The sequence below is a fragment of the Ptychodera flava genome, chromosome 13, assembly GCF_041260155.1.
Source record: "Ptychodera flava strain L36383 chromosome 13, AS_Pfla_20210202, whole genome shotgun sequence".
In the NCBI taxonomy this organism is placed as follows: Eukaryota; Metazoa; Hemichordata; class Enteropneusta; family Ptychoderidae; genus Ptychodera; species Ptychodera flava.
Genome location: NC_091940.1, coordinates 30,789,152 through 30,813,242, shown reverse-complemented (window position 1 = coordinate 30,813,242; position 24,091 = coordinate 30,789,152). Strand labels below are relative to the sequence as shown.

Below are 24,091 nucleotides of genomic sequence, written 5' to 3'. Positions count from 1 at the left end.
CCATTTTCCTGGTCCACTTAGACCGTCCGAGTCTCCTTCACTACATTCAGGTCGTTGTCTGATCTCAGGTATCGAGAAATCCAATGACGGCAAGCTTTTAAGTTGAAAGACTGTTGCCGTATGATCATTTTGCTTTTTCCCCAGACAAACAAAATCTAACTACATAGTGATTCTTGATCTCCACGATAAATCGAATTTTGAAATCCTCAATTACTCTGGTGTTTGGGTTCAAAGCGTGTTAGAGTTTTACGCAATAACGACCATTATTCTGTAATAGTTATTGTGTTTATCGAATCCTTTGTTATGTTTCATTGGACCGGACGACGATTACGTTTTTGTTTTTAATGTCACCCAAAACAGCGTACCCCTAGACCGACGTGTCGTAACAAACAGACATGCGCAAGAGAGAGACCGACGTGCAATCTTGATAAAGACTTTGGTATTTGTGTCACACAGTTAAGTTTCCAAGACCTGACATGTTAGAGTGAAATAAAAGATGGCATGGCAGAGTAAATAATTCGACCGAAACTTAGGGCCACCGCACTTTTACTTTCTTTGCATTGGTTGATGTTTGACGGGGCCCTCCCTCGCCCTACATACATTGACAATCCCTGGTGGTTGATTAGAGCTGGTGACTCGTCGATTCAGGTGTGGTTAGCAGAAAGTACAATTTCCGAATAAATCATCAGGACCTCGTTAGACAGTTGTAGGAATTCGTGATTTTTCAAAAAACAACATTTTGACCGTCTGAAAGACATTTTATCGCACTACAAGGTAATCTCACGCCCTCGTCGACCTGGAGATTGCCGGACACTTTCACTAACAATCGGTCGCTAACGCGATCTTAAAAACTTACCATTCTGTGCGTCGGTCCAGGCCACTAGTGCCACGGCCACTAGCACAAAGACAGATAGCCCCATGGCTGGTGCTGAGGTGAATTACTGCGGAATTCCTCTCTCGATCACTTCAGATGTTCCTGTTAACACTCCTTACAGCGTGCTACACCGGAGCAACTAGTGCACCGTGTTTGGGCCGAGCTTGCTCGGAGCGCGTAAAAAAATGTCTATTGTTACGGTAATAAATGCAAACAGGCACACAGTGTAGGTAGAACAAAAAGTCAACAAGACGTCGATTCTCATTGGTTGCGAAATGCAACAGACAATAAGACGCGGTGCCACTGCCGAACGTCGTCAGCAGAAAGAACGTGAAAGAAATCACTAAAGCACTGACATGTAGGGTCATTGTCAAACACTGTAAATCTGAACACAAGAAGAAGCCATTACAAAATTTTTTTCAAGGTTGGTTACGAGTGTAAGCTTGATCTACTCTTCGCATATATACTTTCGCTTAACTTTATTTCTCTTTTTGTTTGTTTTTCGTTTGTTCATCACTAATCCCCTAATACTTGTCCTAGTTTGGATTTAAGAGAGTTTTGAAGTTACAGACGTCATGTTGTGGTAGTGGTTGTAGTGGTGGTGGTGGTTGTATCATCTACTGTCCATGTAGCAAGCCGGGTCTCACCGAATTCAAATACGTACATTCCTCGTCTTTCCCTTCGATTGTCAGCCTACATGATGGTGATCCCTTGAACTCACTTAAATGTCTTTCCAGTCCACAGTGTGAGTATTCTTTGACCCGGAACGCTTCCCCGACCAATAGTCTGAAAATATGCGACTGCGCGCGTGTGACGGCTCCTTGGGTGGTTGTGGAAGACAGTCAAAATGATAAATTTCCAACCATACGCGAGTTATAAAGCACAGGTACGAAATGACTAGAAAGACGAGTACGTCCATTGTCGTGTCTTCATCGCTACTGTGCCGCATGTTCCGTCGTGCGTGAACTTTTTGCAAAGAAAATCATGACAATCGAATTTTGCTTTCTGTGCCTGTAAAGCCAATATGATTAATTGTGGCTGCTACCTCCAAAATGTACTCTTAGCGAATTGAAGCAAGGTTTTCTCCGCCTACAATAATTTAAAAATATATTTTTACCAATCGTTCAATACCAACCGTTCGATAAATTAATACTTAAGATGTGGACATGAGATATAAAAAACAGTACGTAGCGCTTGTTAGGTTGCTAGACGCGCTATCGTGATGCGCAAACTACTTATTTGTAAGCTGGAGTTTATGAGCTAAGCATCTCATCCCAGCAATTCATGGATTCACATGACATGCATCAGATTCTTCAACAGGTAGTGCTGTCGTACCAGATTTTGCATGACAAATCTGCAGAATGCTGGGATCCTGTGAGACAATTTTTTTTACTTTTCAGAGTTATATCTTGAGGACGCCCGTCTGTTATTCATACAGGTCACCATGGGATTTTTAATTACAGCTTTCAGTGGTCCTACTAACGTTGAAAGTGAGCCCGTTGTTTCATATTAAAAATTCGATGGTGTCAATAGAAGCAAAGATGCAGTGGTTTTCGTTCATCCTGAAACATCACGTATACCACTGCGCATGCGCAAGAAGATATTTCCCCCCACTCATTGATGTGTACGTGGCGCTGTCTTGTCCATGCGTGCGCGCACACTTCAAGAAATTGCACAAAATTAAAAAAATTATACCTTCGAAGGTCAGTTTGAGCATTTGTTGAAATTTTCAGTGCTCCGATCTGTCATCTGAATAGGTCATAACTGAAATTCACTTATGTCAACCAAGAGTATCATTTATTGTCAACTTGTTGTCGCAAAAGTCAACGTCAAGCCGTTATATTTTCAGAGGAGGCACATTTAGAACACCTGTCTTCGTTTACTTCTCTCAAGAGATTCTTTCCTCCAAACATTTGCACAAAAGAGGCAACCTTCAATGTCCCAGGAATACAATATGTTTCAACGACGGCCGCACAGCTCGTCCTAAAAAGTTACAAAAGTTTTATTGTAATGTAATTTATTTTATGACTGTTGGCCTCCGGCCAAGCTGCAATCGGTGTTACAAAAGAGACAATAGTTAAAAAAAGATCGCTACAGGTAGGCTATCTCTTCATTACAAACAGACAATGGGACAGGCTTATGAAACCCTTGCAAAAAGATAAACTATACATTCATTTAAAATTGTACCTGCGTCAAGTTTTTACTCACAGGGGTTCACCTAAATTTTGTTAATATATATATTGAATAAAGAGCTGTTTTTTGATTCCGGACCGATTATAACTACGCAACACATGGGTTGATTCTCAAGTAAAAAGGCTCCTAGAAGTTCGAGATACACTTGTCGCAGTTGATCATGTGTCTTACGATGGAGACTTCTGTTATAGTTGAGGCCCCCATGCATGGGTAGTACACAGCAAATTCCATTAAAGCCTGTAGAAATGCGAGAATACATTCTGATAGTATGTTCTTGAAACGGTCACAATAGACTCAATAAGAGAAACCTTCTTCGGAAGTCCGATTAAAAATTATGTCCCCAACCAGGTTTCAAATATAAAATGACGATGTTATTCTTCTCTTAAAATAAGCTCGCGCGAAAAAATGGTGACTCTGCAGTTTTTCCTCGGTGATTTTGATGAATATACAATCGTTCATCTTCATTGCCTGGCAAGCAACCCACCTGTGCCTCCATACATTTACCGCAAGACAAGTTTTAGAAATTTACCCTAAAAGGAAACGACACAGCTTCAGTGTTAATCAGCTCCCTTCTTCGTGCGAGGCCTAAATGTGCCATACAGCAATAACGTTGCTCCTTGTGCAAGATGCGAGATGGATTAGTATTGATTTAGGCAGATTACATCAATGAGCGTTGTTTAGGTATTAGAATCGCATGCTGATGATTCTTTATCAATGTGGAACATTTACGTACCTCGCATCTTGCATTGTATAGTTTTAACACGATTGGAACTAATTTGGGATAAATGGATGGCAAAGTAATGTCGATTTAATCTACAAATGTAATATCATCTGCTTTTCTGTTTGTTTTTATGAGTAATTTGCGATATTTCAATATTCAGCTATAGGGCACCAAAAACTTTTGAGAAATTTGAAAAATATGAAAATCCAATTATCCCAAATTAGTTCCAATCGTGTTTATTTTGACTTCTCAGTTTTGACGAGCTGTTGCTGGAGAAACATATCAATGATATCGTATCGTAAACAGCTAAGAGCAAGTCGCACGCACGTAACATGCTTTTTCATTCAAGAAAAAAATCTGGCCCTTTCATTTGTGAAAAATATCGGTAACATCGATTTGGTATACATTTATTTGTCTACATTCCCCGTACAGGGTCATCCGTGAAAGTATCAAAAAATGAAAATATATAGGGGTATTTTCAATTTATTTTTACATGTTAATGCAACGGCTGGGCTGACACTGTGCTGTTTATGCATATTCTATACACACTAGCCTACTTAAACATGGTTGGTTTTAAAATGGTGGCAAATGACCGGACGGTTATAGTATGCGCTTCGAAAGCTAAAGACTAAACTTTTGCTCAAAATTTCCGAAATGAAACTTTCAACCACTCTCTTAACAAATCAACAATAAAACCCGGGGATCACCCTGCAAACTTTGGAACTAGCGAAACAAATTATCCAACATTTAGCGATATTTGAATTTCAAATGGCAGCCATTCCTGTGTTAACTACTAGCCTACCTTAAACATGGTTGGTTTTAAAATGGTGGCAAATGGCCGGACGGGTATAGCATGCGCTTCGAAAGCTAAAGACTTAAACTTTTGCTCAAAATTTTCGAAATGAAACTTTCAATCATTCTCTTAACAAATCAACAATAAAACCCAGGGATCACCCTACAAACTGTGGAACTAGCGAAACAAATTACCCAATATTTAGCGATATTTGAATTTCAAAATGGCAGCCATTTCTGTGTTAACTCTACAGGGGAAAATAAACTCACTAAGACGGTAAAAGTTTTTCTTTCTCCAAGAGCTTTAAAGTGAGCCCCCAGAGTGGTAGATCAGAAAAGAATTGTAGAAATTTGAGAGTCCGAATATCTGTCCCTGAGGCGCGTTCTACCTTAAAAAACAAACTTGATCCTTGGGATCACTTGCTTGATCCTTGGGATCAAGTCCTTGGCCTTTAAATTACAAAGTTTTTTTGGAGTATCGGCCGTCAGGTTTAGCAATAACGGTCTACGTCATTGACCATGACGGTAAACATCCGCATATAGAGATTAAATGATAGGAGTAAGGCAAGCACATCCGACTATCAGCAAGGTTGTCCTGACAGACATATCATGGGAGCGGATTCATTACCCGTAATTTGCCATTGTCTTTTTCTCATCCAGAAGAAAGGGAGTATTCGTGCGAGGAAGTGAAATTATAGACATGAAGGGGCATAAAAGTTCGACGTACACTCTGTCTATAACCAAACACATACGAGTCCTAACTTGTTCACCTCTAGGGTTAAAGATCAGGAGAGTTGGTCGCTTTATTCGAAATGGTTGCTCTGCAGATATGAAAGAAGCCGAACTGTTGCGGTAAAGTGACTATGGGGAGATGGGAAGTTCCTACAGAATAATGGTGTTCGGCGAGAGAGGCGTGTTCTTCGGCAAATGCCTGCAATCGTTTCATAATTTAGAGTCTTTGCGAGAGAGATTGTTGTCAATGCCCAAATCCGGGTACCTGGATGAGAATGCTGTGCACAAGGAGGGTCCCTGTTTCACTTCAGTTCTGTCAGAAACCGTTAGCATTGCTGAACGTGCCACAGCATATGTTGCAGAAATACGTGCGAAAATCTTTCTGTCTGCAACACCTCCCTGCGTGAGTGCCTCGCTTTTCGTCCAGCATAATCGTCTGGCTGATCGCCCGCAGAAGTCTTTCCTTATCCATATTGGCTGTGTGATGGTAATTTTTAAAGTGGAAAAATAATATGCATTATTTGCCTTACAAATGGTCTGACCCGAATATTTGGAACACGACGAGGATTTTATGCCGAGATTGCGTGCAGCGGATTTGACATGGGTGCAAGAAATTCTGTGATTGTCCGGAGATCAGGGAGGTATCGTAGTGTTATGTCCAAAATTATACTTATAAGGCCTACGATGAGCGAAGTATAGGTGTAACATCAACCAAAGGGCAATCGTCATTTTATCACCTTTGTTGGATACCATCATCAGAGTTAGGTCATAACATGCGTCACCGACATCGTTTTACACAGCTGAAAACCTGTAATTTCCAACAAAAAGTCTGACCAACAGAGCCTACAATTTCGATGGAGTGAAGATGATAAAATCTGCAATATTTGACCAGCTTCAACTTCAATGTTTCGGCTTCATATCTCTTACATCAATGAGACTGAGTGGTTCTTACTTGTATATATGTGCCTGACTGTCTGTCAGTCTGTTTGTACATACATACATACATACATACATACATACATACATACATACATACATACATACATACATACATACATACATACATACATACATACATACATACATACATACATACATACATACATACATACATACATACATACATACACATACATACATAGGACCGCGCAGAGAACCTCGACGTTGTAAGCTAACTGTGTACGTATAGATTTTCTTGATCTTGAATTTCTTCAAAGTGCTCGCATTGTCAATATTTGACAGTGACTGAACAGATATGTAGGTCATGCACCATTAAACGTTATATCGTCCGTTATGATGATGAGGCAGTGAGTTGATTTATCGGCGTTTTGACGTAAATACCGGCGATTGTCCTCAAATAATGATTTCCTTGATCATAGCATCGACGTTTTTACGGAAAGCCTCGAGGCGTTGCCACAAACGGCGAAGTTTGGGAATTTCCGCGGTTGTTTCGTAGCGAAACTGGGCTACAGTCGAGAACTCCGGTCATATACGTACTCAATTGATGATTGACCAATCATACCGTACGTATAGCTATGGTGAGGGGGGCGTAGGGGATGGGTCAGAGACATTGTTATAATATCCCAAAGAGCTGGAGAGCCAAGGAACTGAAAACGCGTCGGTTTGTTTCGAAGAGCATGCATGAATTAGTCTGTGAAAGCCTTTGTGAGTTAACACTCATATTTGATAAAAATAACAACTGGAAAAGATTTTTTCTTGTACTGATTTATTCATATGAGCTAGGTCGTTCCTTGCGTAGTTCCTGATACATGCATTTTGGTTATCTAGTGCACGGGCCCTCCATGAGGGACCGTGTCTAGAGTAAGTCTTAGCGCATATATCGCGGACTCGTGTTCTTAATGAGGTCGCTTTTTTGCATCTTTGGAAAATTAAGACTCGTCTCGTCTGGAAATCCACCGATTGTCCATCTGAACACTTGTATAAATCACTTTCAGCGTCGCGTAAATGGAAAGACCATGTGTATACGTTTGTTCCTAACGATACACGGAGTGGCTATTCGCCAGTTACATTCCCAACATGCAATTCGGCTTGGGCCGTCAATCAGCTCGTAAACCTTGCTCCTCATAATGCTTGTCCCCAATCCTTTCGATTTAGATTGTATGAAAGTTCTTTCATGGTTGTGCATCAGGTGTTCATCTAAATGCCAACAAGGCAACATGTGTAAGTGCGCAGCAACAAATTCATACCCAGAAGGCAGCCCAAGTCAGTGTAGTATGGTGAATCAAGCAGTGTGTCTGCTGAACTCGATACGATTGCAACCACTAAATATAGAATCTAGGTCAGCCTTTATTTCAAATTTTGAAAACCCTTATTATTATCAGTCAAAGGAAAGCCTCATACAGGATCTCCTCTCCTAGAAAGTAAGACGCAGTTTTCGCTGCACAACGGCTTCTCAAACTAAGCGTTTTGAGGTCCATGTATGCCGACGTCGAACATGTGCGTCCTTGGAGGACTTTGCTTTTTGACGACCGGTCGATAATTAACTTTTACACAGATCCACCAATAACAGAAATGTCTCCGTGGGAAGAATAGTGCAAACGTGCTAGAAGACACTCCCTTCACGAGGCTGCTGAGAATTTGATTAAAAAGCCGCGTTACACGCCAACACTCTTCATAAAGCATTTTACGAGATAGTGACAATTGCCGGAATGCACACACCTTCAAAATAAACCTCCGGTAGCCACTTGCTCTTTCAGCCACTTGTCTTCATAAACTATGGGTCCTAGACAGCACGTTATGTCGCAGACAGATCTATCTGCGACGATGTAAAATCCTAGTACGTGCACGTAGAGGGACCGTATCACAGAACCCTCCCTCGAGTGTACTTCGGAGTAATTTTACTTGATTAGAAAACGAATGTTGGCACGTCTTCTGTCCTGACCAGTGGTGAAGCTCCCTATTTCTGTTACATACATGTAGATGTGATTAACAGATTCTTGTTCTTTTTTTGCTCAGGGGTTCTACTTTGTCTTATTCACTCTGTCTACGGTTGTTTTATTTAATGTCCAGTGCGTCGAATGGGTAAAGAAAGTCCAGTTCACGAAGTTAACGAGGCGCAGTGAAATGCCAAGTATCGAACGCTACTTCAACTTTTAACGACGCCAAGGTATCCCCTATCCCAATCGGCACAACTGAAACAACGGTCAATTCCACAAACTTTACTGAATGGAAAAACAATCCATGCAGATATATGACCTGGACACCAAAGCCTTTATGCGTTCAACCGTGAGTGGAAATGCACGGACTGCTAGTGGTGTTTTTGTTCAAGGGTATACGTGAATTAACCGCAGACCGTCAACCCCTGCACTTTTCAGTTCTGCAGTTAACTCAATATAATTTATCACTCTACTCTCTTTATTGATACCTTTGTACCATTGTGTCACTAACACTGTTAGCTGTTCATTCATGTTCTTCCGAGTTCAATAATTTTTACAGCCCAACAAAGGTTGAGAGCCACCACATTTCAAATTTATGACATTTTCACTCTGAATAAAGTTCAACTGCTTTCCTACATAAGGGACAGAGAATGCGAGTAAATGGAGGGCTACCTTTGATTTAAAAAAAATCTAGAATTAAAAAGTATATGAGTCCTGATTTAATAATCGATAATTTCGGATAAAGGACGATTTCCTTAATCCACAGAAGTGTTGATTAAGATTACAACCATGCAAGAATCGCGTGCCTTCGTCGAGAAGAAAACTCTTAAAATTTTGGTCGCACAATGCGCAGGCGCAAACAATTCAGTTATATAAGCAATACTTTTACCTACGAAACGAACACAAGGATTTGGTGATCTCCTCTGTAAAAATTTTGAAACTAATTTTTTTTCCAAGATGTGTATCCGTTTTCCCGCTATGTGACGGAAGAAAAACCCTTTCCACGCATGCAACGCAGGCAGATATGTCTGAAATGTTTTATGTACAATTATTATAATCATTATTATTCTTGAGACAAGTGCCGTGCATTGGGCCTACGGCACGAAGACTACATCTTAAAATTTGAGGCGACGGTAGAATATCCCACGGTTTTTGCACTAGCTACGTATCGTGTTAAATGAAACGAAACAAAGACGCTGTTTAGGGGAATTTTAAACGTCAAAAATGTGATAATATCCCCACGAATTGAAATAATTGCCAAGCTGGGTGTCAAACATATTCAATTAGGCAAAACAATGTCTGTTTTGGTTAACATGATGCCTTCAGGAAAAATGGTAGGTCAGTCGAGAACTGTTCTTTTTTACGTTTTTTTTTGGGGGGGGGGGGTTGCGCGTTTGTAGTACATAATAAATAACACCTATTGCCTGGTCATGCTCTACGGCCTCGGGGAATAGCGATGTGTTTCTGGTAACACATGGCCCCTCGGGTAATAGACGGGCGCTATAGCCCGAATAAAGACCGGCTATAGGTGTTTTATAACACACTACATGCTCATTTTTTATTTTTATTTATTTATTTATTTCGAGAACCAGCTCATACACCAAAAAAACATACTGAAAAAGGGGACTGATAAACTATAAAAAGCTATAAAAACACTAAATCATGAAGGAAATTAAAACTGACAGACAGAGAAAACTTTAAAAGCAGTCGGAAAACAGTCTTTTCCAGAACAGGCTACCACACATAATATATGTATTGATAGCAGCACTAATAAGAGAATTTTCACTATTCATCAGCCTCATATAAAATTTCGAGCGTAAAGTGCGCTGTTTACTTTCGAAAGTCAAAATGTTGCTCTGAACAAAAGTGTTCGAGATACTTAATCTTCTGTCAATAACAAGATTCTAAAACCGTTGTTATAAGCAACGCGAACATTATTGATACACTGATTTGTGAACTTACTCCAAAGATGTGAGCAGTACATAGAAGTACAATATGTTATAAAAAGTCTCGTTTTGACAGAGTACGAACAGTTCCAAAACTCACGGATTAACATGTTAGCTCTGGCATAAAACAACCTCATTTGACGCTTAATATCATTTTGTATTGTTATATGGTTTTTAATGTGTTTTGATATTTTGCACTGCAACAATCCACTGTGACAAGTTCAATGGGCGATCATGTTTCCACAGCGGTTTCATTTGTACGTGGTACCACTTTCTTTCAAAAAATATTCTAAACATACCTAGCGACATCCTTTCCGTCGATGAGCAGTTCAAGTTCCTACGCTGTTGGAATGTTGGAAAATGTTGGAAAATCTGTTTTACAGAATGTGTCGTCACCTATCCCGGATGCACATCACGTTCTCGTCACCCGCCATTGTTGCAAAGCTGCAGACGACACTACGGTCACGTGACCGGGCACTTTCCCAAATTTGGTCAGAACTATTTCCCTAGGGAAATAGCTTTTCAAAAAATGCCCTAGTCTGACGTTACTTTTGTCGATCCAGTGGGGACCAGACGTATCTATTTTCTCGTAACGTGACGTATTCTGGCGAATCGCGACACGGAATGGGCATGTGACGTGTTATGATACACACCTATAGCCTGGTCTTTATTCGGGCTATAGCGCCCGTCTATTACCCCGAGGGGCCGTGTGTTATCAGAAACACATCGCTATACCCCTCGGCCTACGGCCTCGGGGAATAGCGATGTGTTTCTGATAACACACGGCCCCTCGGGGTAATAGACGGGCGCTATAGCCCGAATAAAGACCAGGCTATAGGTGTTTCATAACACACCACATGCTCATGTTGTATCGTTATATTGTTTTTAATGTGTTTTGATATATTGCACCGCAACAATCCATTGACATTGTGACAAGTTTACTGGCGATGTTTCCACAGCCGTTTCAGTTGTACGTGATATCACTTTCTTTCAAAAATATTCTAAGCATACCTGGCGACATCCTTAGTTGCACTTTAATCTTTTCCGCCGATGAGCTGTTCAAGTTCCTACGCTGTTGGAATGTTGGAAAATGATGGAAAATTTGTTTTAGAGAATGTTTCGTCACCTATCCCGGACGTACATCACGTTCCAGTCACCCGCCATTGTTGCAAAGCTGCAGACGACACTACGGTCACGTGACCGGACACTTTTTCAAATTTGGACAGAACTATTTCCCTAGGGAAATAGCTTTTCAAAAATACCCTCTGACGGGACCAGACGTATCTATTTTCTCGTCACGTGACGTATTCTGGCGAATGGCGACACGGAATGGGCATGTGGCGTGTTATAAATACAATAGCACTGTTCACGGTTACAGATTTGTTACTAAATATAGCTGTACGCGCGCGACATCGGACACGCAGCTTGAAATGCGGACAAATTTTGTCAATGTTGCATGCGTGGCTGTTTTTGCAGCTTGTACTCTGAGTCGTAAATATGTTTTTTAGTATTCATTGTTACACTAGCAGTCGCCCACTGAGATGTATTTTCGTCGTTCTTGCATGCGTAATTTTCAAAAGAGTAATCTAAAAATGCGGACAAATATTTATTTTTGCATATTAATGAGAGAACAGTGACGTAAATTGTGAACGGCCCTATTACATTTAATTTGGAAACGATAATTTCTGGTACTGTTGTGCCAAGTCCAACACCCCCTCCGACTAAACTAAATTATGCATGGGTTCGCAAAATTTTGTTGGGATTTTATTGGTTGTATGCCGGATGATACAATGCCAGTGTGCGGGTTAGTGTCTTTTTTTTCAGTATATTCAAACATCTTGGAGCAAGGACTGGATGGTCAACAGTAATTTTGCTTCACTTCACTTGGAAGGACAGTGGATTGTCATTGGTTTGGCATCGATCTAATGCCCTGCAGGCAGTGTGCGAAATTAACGTCGGTCCGACGGTCCGAGACCGACAGTTTTCTGGTCGGGCCGAAAGTTTTTAGCTACACGTCGGTCCTTTTGACCGACTGGAATTGGAATAAATGAAAAACAATTCTCAGTCAAGACCTGTAACAGCTTCTAATGAAGACGATGACCATGATTCTGACAGGGGTGAGCAAATCCCCTCGCAGTTTTACCGCCGGGAAGTGATTTTTGATGCTTACTGATTTGACAGGCTTACGTAAAGTAGGAGAGTATCAATGTAAATCGGCATTCAACGATATAGAGCTCCGAAATGCTTAAGGGCAAAGCGAACACAAGTCTTCAGTCAGGTTCAAATTTAAAGAACGTACGCAATTCTTTAATGTGGGAACACGTATTTCTGAGAAATTACAGCGTGATTTTTTTTCTTGAAAAAAAAAGACAAGAGTTATGCATGAAAACATCATGCGTCTGCGTAAAAATTCAACTGTACATGTATTATGCAGTGTAAGCTTTTGTAGCATGGAAAAACACAGTCCTTTCAAAGATCAAAATAAAAACAATATGGCGAAATTCGCGTAGTCACTAGTGAATAAGAAAAATTTTGACCGTACTGTTAGAGATGAAATCGCCCATGTGAAGAATGAGTAAATGCCCTTCGCGACGTTGAGTTATAGCTGCACTGGATTGGCGGATATGACATCAAAATGACTCTTCTAGTAGGGAAAGGGGACAGAGGATTAAGAATACTGCAAAGAAATTTGACTGTACTAGCAGTTCGGTCACTTGAACTTCCGTTCTACATCATTATTATTATTATCCTTCATTGCTTCATTTCATCAATAAGGTAATCTTGTCAAACGTTATGAGTTTGTAAATCTGCCTGATATTCGCTCACCTCTTTTCAACAAATAGTCTCATTATCATAGCCTGCAATACTTTTCATAAAACACTTTGAGGATCGAAAAGTCAACTACCAAAGGACATCGCGATCGATACCACTTGGAAGCATGTGCATGCAATGCTATTTTGTTTTTCGCTGTAATTTCATTTCTTTCCGCAATTATTACATGGGTATCCAGGAACAGAATGCTTCTAATGCATCGGGTCATTGAGGTCACCTAGATATTCACATGGCAATAGCAGGGATCACAAAAGTATCACAGTACTTTCATATCATATATGCTCAAAGAATGGTCATGCACTACGCTAAAAAGAAGTGATTGGTATCTTGCTATATTTTTGGTTCACAAGTTTCGTTAATTTAGGAAAACCCCTTTGTCAAACGCAATTTTCCCGTACACTTTGCCACAGTCTCATCACACACGGAGGGACTGTGTGATTTTGCAGTTTGCGAGCAGGCGGTGAAACCATGAACTTCACAAAATTTGATTAGCAAGTCAATGGCGGGCTAGTGGAGCTGAGGCTGGGCTTGTAAATAGCCTGGGGGCTAGAGATTCAAAAAATGTTTTCCCCGCCCCTGATCTGTTTCTGACTATCAATCACGTGATTCAGACTTCAATGACCGCGAGGAAGATGAGGGCTGTGATCTTTTTGAGATTGTAGATAATTAAGATGAATGATTCATGATCATTCACTTACACCATCTGCAATTTTATAAACAATAGTTCTTTTTAGTGAATACTTGCTGACTCTATTGATAAAATGACATGAACAATTAAAGATTAGTTCCAATCTCTATTATTGCCGTATGTCTAAAAGAATAGTATATTTTCATACAACATTCAAAAGCATAGTATCGAGGGAGAGAGGGTTGACTTTGAGTAATACAGGTTGTTAACAACAGCATTTAGTAAGGACCGGCAGTTTTCGGTAAGGGCCTGAAGCTTTGGCTTGGTACAGGTCCTTATGACCTGAAGCTATTTTCTCTTAATTTCGCACACTGACTGCAGGAGATTTCTTTCCCAGTAACAATGGATGATAAACATGGATGATAGAGGGACCGTGCTCAAACTATATGACTGTATGTGGCACGGGAACACATTTTTTGATCAACTCAAAATCGTGCAGCGCTCTGCTATTCTACAACACAGCCTGTGGGAGTAATTTTGAAAACCGCATCTTCAACAGTTTGTCAAATTGCGTAAAATTTGAAAATCTTGAAAATCTTACCTCGAGTAAAACAACATGATCAACGGTGGCGGTGTTGAATTTCAAATAGTTCGGATCACCGATTCAAAATATTCGCGAGAGAACTGAGTTTTATTCGTAGTTCTGACAGTGAATTAGTATGAAGTTTCTTGGGGCACAATACGAGCAAAAGTTGACAATTTGTTATTGTTTGGGTGTATGCTACCAAACAAGATAAACTTTTGCCAGGTTTCATTGATAAACGTTGTCTCGCCGTATATCCCTTTTCCCGACGTACATCCCGACGTCTGGTCTCAACAAATAGGTAGTTTTATATATCATTGAGCAGCAGACACATCAAATTCACGAGCGACGAAAAAATTTCACTTTACAACTCACGAATTTCAGTGGCACAGACTGCCAAAGCAGTAAAAAAATCTAGGAAAGCCGGTCTCACGTTTGAAGAAAGGAGAGAGATATAAAAGGGGTAGGCCATAAATGCTGTACTGCGGACTTTGTTCTTTGAAAAGGATTCTTGGGTCATAATGCTCTACTAATTTGTGTGAAACCTGTCTCTGCAAGACTGAACAATACTGGCTCCACTCTGCGTTGGTATATAATTTAACACCGTGTTGGGGGTATGTTTGCTTTTATTCGCCATAATAGGCACCCTCAGACAAGCACTGATTTGTACCATAAGGAGGATGCGCCTCGGGGGGGGGGGGAGAGAAGAGAGAGAGAGAGAGAGAGAGAGAGAGAGAGAGAGAGAGAGAGAGCATTTTTGGTCTACTACTTGAGGGTGTTCATTTTAAAGCTAATTGAGTAACTAAAGTTTTCACGGTCTTATTTTTGTGAAAATCGAAAATTTAATTTTTCCCTCTTCACACAGGGATGGCAGCATTTGTGAATTTTCAGTTTCGGTAAATATTGGGTAATTTGTTAGTAACAAATTTTGCATGATGATCCCGGATTTTCATTCTTGATTTTAAAAGGGAATGTTTGAAGTTTCCTTGCGGAAAGTTCGAGCAAAAGTTTAAAATTAAGTCTTTCAATTTCGTGACTGTCTGTGCCTTAACATTTTTTATCTTTCTTTTTGCCGCATCTCACTTTTAGAACAGCTTCTTCTATGTCGGCAGTCAAAATAATCGATATTGTTAGTCGTGGATAATTCTCCTGTAATATGATCAGTAGCAAATGAGCTGCTCGTAAAGCACGCTGCATCGGGGCTTACGTCACACCTTCAGGTGATGAAGCAAGGGAGGTTTCTGCAAATCTGCGCCTTGACACTTGGGTTGTTTCAGTCTTGCCTCATATATCTCAACACCGGTTAAAACGAAACAATTATTACAGTGTCAAGAACCGCCCCCCCCCCCCCCCCATCCCAACTGAACACATAGTAAACCACTAGTATCAAGGTAAATCCTGGACTTCTACTCAACAGACATAGACAAGTTTTGTTTCAGATTTGTGCCTCAGAATTCTGGTAATATGAGAGGCTCGCTACACTTTGACTACTCATGTGTGACTCATCAGAGACCACGCCCAAGCTGACAACAATCGCCGCTGTGTTCTGAGTGGAATGCAAGATAATTTGGGGAGTTTCAATTGATGAGGAGTTAAGAGGGTGGGCGGAAGTCACGGCGTTTGTCAGGAAGTAGTGGCACAATGCATTTATGACGGAACAAATCCGCTCAGCAAAGCATACCAATGTATATGTATCATTGTACTAGGGAGAAGTTCTATGAAGTACCTGTGAATGAAATGTTAAACAAACCACACCTAACCAGTGCCTGTTCAGTTTGAGAACTTTCCCTTGCTCTGTCATTTTATTTTGTAAAATGTTGTAAGTACACCGCTGTATTCAAACATATTTACAGTTTCACCACTCAATGTTTATACATATTTATACACTTGAAAAGGTCCACTGTATTCAGTGCTGCAAGTCAGGCAAAGAGGCAGCCATTGAAACAACATTGAGAAGTATTTACATGAAGTAAACAATTTGAAAGTAAGAAAGTGTAAAATATGAAAGCAGTCAGGTCAGCATTTCTTCAGTTTCAAACTTTGCCAATTTTTTTTACAGCTTCTTGCTTGTTTTTGTAATTTATTGTAACTCATCATTTTCATTTGGACAAATTGAAATCAGCTGTGTGTGCTACAAGGAAATACATGGTAAATACAGAGCTGGTAAATCCCATCACCTGGCTGCCTACCTAAAGGCCCAGCAGCTGTAACTTTTGGTGTTTTTTTCACCAATTTTGTTTTTATGTCAATTGCAACTTCTTGTTCTACTGCAAGGCACCAACTATCTACCTTGTTAACACAGCATCAATGTGTGAAAAATGCACTATAACTTGTCTACATTTGAATGCTAGTGTGGACTTGAATTTAATTATCGACATAAACAACGTCAGCACATGTACAGGCCGAGTTGACAAGCTCAAAACTGTGTATCTCTACATGTCTTGGAGAGTTGAACAAGAAGAAACTGAAGTTGACATTAACAACAAAAACAGTGCAAAAATGTCAATAAAAATTACAGTCACTGGCCCTTTCAATGATGCAATTCTATACAAAAAGTATGCTTGAACAGATGAGAAAATAGAACTAGGGCTATTTCAATGATTCTAACTACTCCTTTTCTTGTCTCGTTGAATATTAAGTATCATTGAAATGGGTTGGAAAGTCAAATAAATTTTATTTTTTTGAATTTTGGACAAGTCACCGGTGGATGGAGCTGGAAAAGACACTGCCGGAATACTCCCGGACCAAAGTACTGGTAGCCACACACCTGTAAATGCACTGATTCATCCGCATGACATAGAACAGGTACCCAGTTGTAATTTCTGGGCAAAACTCTTGTTCAGATGTGACCCTCCCCTACCTCCCAAATATGATCTTTGTGTGTTTCATGGTATGTGCTCTGGAATTTGATCATTCAATCAGCCTGGGAGGACAAAAAAGATGACTTCTTTCATGGCAGGGCATTCTTTCAACAAGCTGCACAGTGTCCTGAATACTAAAAATTCAGCTTGTAATGTATGGGCTTGTGTTATATATAGACGTACTCATACAGGTGTGTCTGTGAGGAGGTCAACGAACTGGCAGAGGCAGTGTGGATAAGAGTGTAGCACTCAGAATTTTATGGGATAACTGATGCAGACTGGTGAAATTACTTGTCTTAACTCTGTATCATTTCAGAAATTTCTCCTATTTCTCCTATTGATCAGAGTCCTTGAGGAAACAAATTCAATCTCACTCATTGACAGGATAGTTCAATGAAACTATTACAGAATTTCTGGGATCTGGCAGAAGATTTTGCCAAAATCGCTGCCTTTACAAGATGCAAACCTCTGTTTCATACAATACAGTAACATTTTCTTTGACTCTCACACTATGTGTGACTAATACTTTTGTTTTCTTGGTCAATTTTTGAGAATGTATTTCATGACTTTGAAAACACACACAAAAAATACAGCATTCCTGTCTCCTTGATAGACCCGCCATTATCATCTATGGAAACAATATTTCAGGTAGAATGCTATTTGATATTCAGTCTGTAAGATTTGTATACTTGGCTTGCATGCTCCTTGAGTGCGCTAATTACAAAGCCTGTATAGCAACTGAAGTTCCTCGGTTGAGTAAAAATCAAAATGTATTTTGTCTGCAATCAAGTTAACACATGGTATGGATTTCAAATATCATTAAATTTTAGATAGTTTCTGATACCAAACATTGCATGGTGACCCTGACCACTTATTTTGTACTTGCTTATGAAAAAAGAATGTAAAAGCATCTTTGAGCAGCCAGTATGTGCAAATGTTTTAACTTTCAGTTTTGAGATGCATGTTACCTCAGCTTTAAACTTAACCGGCCATTTTCAACTGACATGAGATTTCAATCAGTTGGAATAAGCTTTAAAAGCTTAACTAACTACAACTTTTGATGTATTTTCTGTTCCTGTTCAGTGTGTGAAATACAGTTTCTTGTTCTACTCCTCCCAAAGCCATGTCAAATTGCCCACAACTTGTCAATTCTTGACCACGGGCCATCCGGGTAATTGTGGGTTCTTCCTTCATTTTCGTGTCACAGTACGGTGAAAACAAATAATTGAAGTTCGGATTTTTCAACCATCAAACCAATATTCAAAGTTTCAACATACACAAATGACACTTTTTTTCACACAATTTCCATATCATTTGCTCTTCTGTATTGTCTTATCTCTCATTCACCTCGCTCACGTCACTCTGCAGTCAAGAATACAGTCTGTTAGTGTGCGCATGTGATGTAGTGCTATTGTTGATAACCAAATTTTACTCAACAATAATATTGCATAGAGTTCATAATATCCTGGTTTGCTGAGATTAATAATTTGTACTTAAACAGACTTTGGAAAGAGGAAGAAGAACAAAGAACAAAAAGTAAAGAAAATATTATCAAGATACATGAAGCAAATATTGATATCTCTTAATGAGATGTCCCTTCTGAGGTTGACGGTTGCACTCCGTTGAAACATACCTTTATGTATACAGTGTGAATGTTTTCTGATGGAGTGATTGTACAATGCCACTGGCCAAACAGCCAAGATCTCTGTGAGGTCAACCAAAGGTCAGGAACATTAGAAAACAACAGCTTCTTACAACAAATGAACTGGAACCTTTTGCGTACATAATAGAGTGGCACAATAGGGTGGCGGAAGTTTGTTGTTTTCACTTCACATTATGCAAGACATGTAGAAATGGCCAGTAGCTGCGTAGGTGTGTGTGTGTTGACAAGACGTGCCAGACATTGTGAGACATTTCATTTATAATCACGTATTACACTCGTTCTCATCTATCATCGAACGCGCAACTTCATGTGAATGTTGATACATCTCATGAATTCATCAGTGTGTTTCCTTTGAAACTTCATGAGTTGATAAGGAACTTCCTAGGAAGATTTCGCCGCCTCAACGATGTAATTAATAATATTGCTACAGACTTCCAGACAAGTCGGCGCCTAACAAATAAAACATGCTGGGGCATACAACGCGCGTGCGCCACATTTATTTTCGCTGAGAGCATGCACAGTTGTTCCTGGAACGCTCCATGCTTTCCGCGGTGTTCGAGTTTTTCCAAACTTTTGTTGGTTTGTCCATGGTGCCGATGAGTTTTGTAATGAAAATGTCATCCGAATTTGTGTTTAACGTTCACTTCCAATACTATGGTGCACAAAAGATAACATCCGTGTACATGAAGAGAGGGTGAAATTCATGAGAATGAAAGCTAGTAAGTGAAAGTTTAAAATGCCGAGGTGGAACTTTAAAGGCGAAGATTTACGTTCAGGATGGGACATCGCCATCAGTTTCGGGCAGAGAAACGTTCTTACACTTTTGTGAAATACGAAAGATTCACATTTCACGAGAGAAAAAATGTACTCGAAATTTCCTTGAGAATCAACATCGCACAGGTTCGGTTTGAGAGTCAACATCGCGCTAGTTCATTTCCTCACGCACAAATGTCCGTGCGTGTAGTGACGATACTATGAATGATGACGGTCCCATTTTCAAATGTAACCACATTCTCTCGCAAAGAAACGACAAGCACCGGGAGTAATGTTTGCTATGGCATTAGCAGTCGCTAGTTCAGTGAACCGTAGGCGAAATCTTGATGAGATCTCAGCTCGCTCTTTATATAGTTGAAACACGGCTCGCAAACGTTGAAAACATTATATGGTGGCTGGTAAATCAGTCGAACCCCTCTCGCTTGCAATAGTCGTTGGAGATTTTGCTCAACATATCGGGCGTGGTGGAAACCGCAATTATCCATAATTACACAGTCACCTACGGCCAAACAAGGATTTCCAAAATTATCCGTAACTCGAACAGCCTCATCGAAAAAGTTCAATAACTCCAACCCGTTTGATGGTCCAACGATCACATCGGAATGATCGACACCCGTAGCACTGACAAGGATGTTGATCGCGTACGTAGCGTTCGATGCATGGCATGGCGTTGTATTTGTTCTGATTTCTGCGTGTCCAAAACGACGATTGCCTGTAGTTCTGATCACCGAAGACTCGTCAAACCAATGAATTTGATTTATATTGTAATCAGAAACAGTTTCTATGAAATCCAGTGTATATTGTCCGATAGCTGGAGTCATCGATTTGGCAGCAAGACTTGATATTTTCTTTCGACTCATGTTCAGGTATTCGGTTATCGCTCGGTGAATTGTCGCCAGCGATGGTACGTTTTCGGCCGTACACCCGTTATCATCAAGAAGTTACCTTCTGATTTCGTGCAAGTAAATACTTGGTTGCCGCCTTTTATAGAACTCGATATGTTGGAGAATGTTGTCGACAACTTTAGTACGTTCTCGCGCTGGTCTATCACTAAGGGAGCCTGTTCTCTCGTATTTGCAGCAGATACTGTGCGCTGTTGATTTAGACACTCCGGTCGTCGATGCAATTTCACCATAAGAAACGCCTTTCAAGTGAAGTTCTCAGATGCGTCTTCGCGTCAGAAATGGTGTCGGAAAACCACGTTGCATTTTGGAAGTGTGTCTACTATACTGTGCACGGCAGTTGTACAATGTTGCAGCAACCCTCAACTTTGCCGCCCAAACTATTTTTGTATCCGCGATCTGTTATTCGCATTTTAGTTGTCGTATTAATGAAATGAAATTCGCGCACACATTTTACCGGGCTAAAACTTCGCCCATTGTTTTTGAACAATTCATACGAATCGCTAATGTAAAGGTACGTATTCACGTAGCTAGGAATATGACGTTCACGTCAGTCGTTTGCGTACAGTGTATCTTATGTTTACATAAACTTGTAAACTTGTCGCCAGCGCGGCGCGGCAGCGTCTGAAATCTTCCTAGGAAGTTCCTTATCAACTCATGAAGTTTCAAAGGAAACACACTGATGAATTCATGAGATGTATCAACATTCACATGAAGTTGCGCGTTCGATGATAGATGAGAACGAGTGTAAGCGTCAGTGCTCTGTGTCCTGAAGCAGACTGTTACACAAGCTGTTGTACGCCTTATCCAATCACACAGATCTGACAATAGCCCCATTTTCACGACTGCCGTTCTCACAATATTTGGGAGGGGTTACCCGGTTCTCTTTGCTGGAGGAGGTTATTTGAGGTCACATGGCTAGCCTTTCCCAATGCTGCCGACGGAATCTTCCATTATCCACTGCAGGGGTGTTACATGAAGTCAGCGGCTGTGGGTCTCCTGTGAGATGGTAAACTTTTAAGCCTGTGAGGAAACAAATATAAAACATCCATGGATCTTTTTGTTGTAGAATATTGAGTTTAAAACGTTAACAAGCCTGTGGTGTAAATCATGTTGTTGGGTAACTTTGAGCAGACAAAATTATTGAAATGTAGACATATCTTGGTGATTACTTATGAACAGATGCACCACTAAATTTTGGATTCTCAGATGTCAGCATGGGGAGGAAAGATACACACTGCTGATGCTGGTTCTATAACTTACTGTAAGAACAACTTATTGATTGTCTCTTTAGTCGAAATTAATTGGAACACAAACTTTAAGATTTTTCAGAAGTGTCAGTAGCTGGCAAGAATCTAGATATTTCAGGCACGCTATCCTCTACATTTAAAACATTGAGACCAAATAATCAGTAAGACTGAAGTACACAGGACCCATACTAAGCTACAGTATAATTTATCACTATCCTAGGGAGTGTTTGTATTCATCCATCACACAAGGCACCCTCAGGCTAGCACAAATTCACACAACAACACAGACCGGACTAGTTTCTTCAGATGTGCAAAGTCATATGCTTGAAATAAACATAACATAGTCTTCCAATTAAAATCAGTATGTTTACAATTCCTGTCTTGGGTTAAAGAAGCAAAAGATGCATTTGTCTATCCCACAATGCCATTCCCCTATCCCACAATGCCATTCCAGTCACCATAGAGCTAGAACTGCAGGTGCAAACTTACAGTGCTTGGCCTATGTTTGACTCAGCGAAAGCACTTTCTACATGTATCTTTGCAGGGACATTTGGCTTGGGGTGTTTTTAGCTGCAATCTACCGGAAAGATATGTTGGGACCACTGAGAGAAAAAGAAATTCAACATAAAGTTCAAGAGGTCATCTAATGCTTGAAGCATGATGCGTTCACTTATGCAAAGACTGCTAATAATTATTGTTTGGGTAAGCAAGTCTGGTAATAATGATTCATAACCAGCAGTGAATCAAACAAGAATCATAGGGGTGAGTGTAATGAAATAAGGTCTTCTATCAAAGATAGCTCTTTTACGCACCGCAGGTACAGATATTCAAACTCGCAAACTTTTACAATATTCTTTTATTCTACCACTTGTGGGGGCTCATTTTGAAGCTCATGGAGTGAATAAACTTTTCATCAAATTATTTTTGTAAAAATCACAAATTTTGTTTTTCCCATAGCGTTAACTCAGGTATGGCAACCATTTTGAATTTCAAGTGTTGGTAAGTATTGTGTGATTTGTTTCTCTTGTACCAAATTTTATGCAGTGACTCCTGATTTTTATTCCTGATCTCCAAAGGGACTGGTTTAATGCTTCTTTGCGGAAAGTTTGAGCAAAAGTTTAAGACTTTCAATTTTGAGGCGTGTACTGCCTTAAGGTCGCTGTCTGATCTCATCGCCAAGTTTGAATTCTTAATGGAATGGCATTTACGGTATCAATGATTCTAAGGGGCAGGCAGTAGGCGTATTGACCAAAGTTTTGGATCTTCATACTCTGTTGTTTAGATCATTGGCCTGTTTATATGGTATGTAAGGTACGATTCATGAAATCATCAAGAGTTCATGGACTGATATCTTGTGTAAGGTTAACTGATACTTGACCTAGCTGTCTTCAGCCACCTCTGACAATGAATTGTTTGAATGATCAAGTCCGCTGCATTCAATCAAACACCCCCCAGTTTCCATGGATTATCTACAAGGTTGTCTTTTCAGATTTACTCCAGTGGTATGCTCCCGGAACATTCCATTAGGGTCTCTTCAAAGGCCAACCTTGTACTACTGGAGGGTAATCTTCGTTTGAATGACTTGTTTAAATTGTTTGAACATGACTCAACTTCAACTTGTATCAGCAAAAACATCATGGCAAGACCGAACAAGACTGGTCCCTAACTGAACAATTTTGCAACTCAACATAATCCTAGGGGGTCCAGTTCTTTCAAATGCTATAGGAGAGCCCCCTAGAAAATCAAGCTTCACTTTTGTTTTCATAACAAGGATTGGGTCGGTGGTCTTCATGAGTCAAGTGCACCAAAACAGGGATCAAGTGTTGTAATATATTGTGGTAATACATGAACTTTGAAAATGAAAGTTTTAAATTTTGCTTTCATTTTGCTGAGCGAAACATTCAACTTTTCTCTTCCCAATTCATCAATTATGAAAGATCTTTTTTTGCAAGTTTACATCTTATTCGTGGTTGGTGTTGGGTAATTTGTGTCCATTTTACCAAAAGTTCAAGGCTTTCATGTAGCTTTAACGTCACCTCCTACACTGACTGGAGAAACAGTATTGAGAAAGTCAATCATACAGTGCCATATTGAAAAACCTTCATATCCAAATAAATAGTCTATGAATGCATCTGAATAGATGAAGTTTTTCCAGCGCCTTGGGAGTGTGAATTGTTCAGCCATGATCAAGGTCTTGCTTCGTTGACCAGACCTTTGTTGTTCACTTTGTGCGACACTTAACCTTACTGCCTCTGCCTCAAGCACACTCTTATAAAAGTCCCTATCCATGTATGTTTTGAGGTGTAGTCAGGGCAGACACCAGGCGTGTTTGCCTGTTTGAATTACTGGATATCCTCATTTTGGAATTGAAGTTTCCAGTAATATCTTTGTGACTATTCCAGGACTGAACACTAATTACTATACAACATTAGCTAGTACTGCT

The 24,091-nt window shown here is 40.1% G+C and overlaps 2 protein-coding genes across 2 annotated transcripts in view; both read right to left on the bottom strand.

Annotated features, from left to right (window-relative positions):
- Positions 1-1,063, bottom strand: part of LOC139148141 (uncharacterized) — a 190,109-nt gene extending 189,046 nt beyond the window's left edge. The window contains exon 1 of the mRNA XM_070719450.1: positions 857-1,063. The gene's annotated coding sequence lies outside the window, so the exon portion shown is untranslated. The remainder of the gene's footprint in view (positions 1-856) is intronic.
- Positions 1,064-21,185: 20,122 nt separating this feature from the next.
- The window catches only part of LOC139148137 (G patch domain-containing protein 1-like), a 60,649-nt gene continuing 57,743 nt past the window's right edge, over positions 21,186-24,091 (bottom strand). The window contains exon 17 of the mRNA XM_070719447.1: positions 21,186-21,421. Within this exon, the coding sequence (XP_070575548.1) occupies positions 21,370-21,421 (52 nt within the window). The 3' untranslated portion in view covers positions 21,186-21,369. The remainder of the gene's footprint in view (positions 21,422-24,091) is intronic.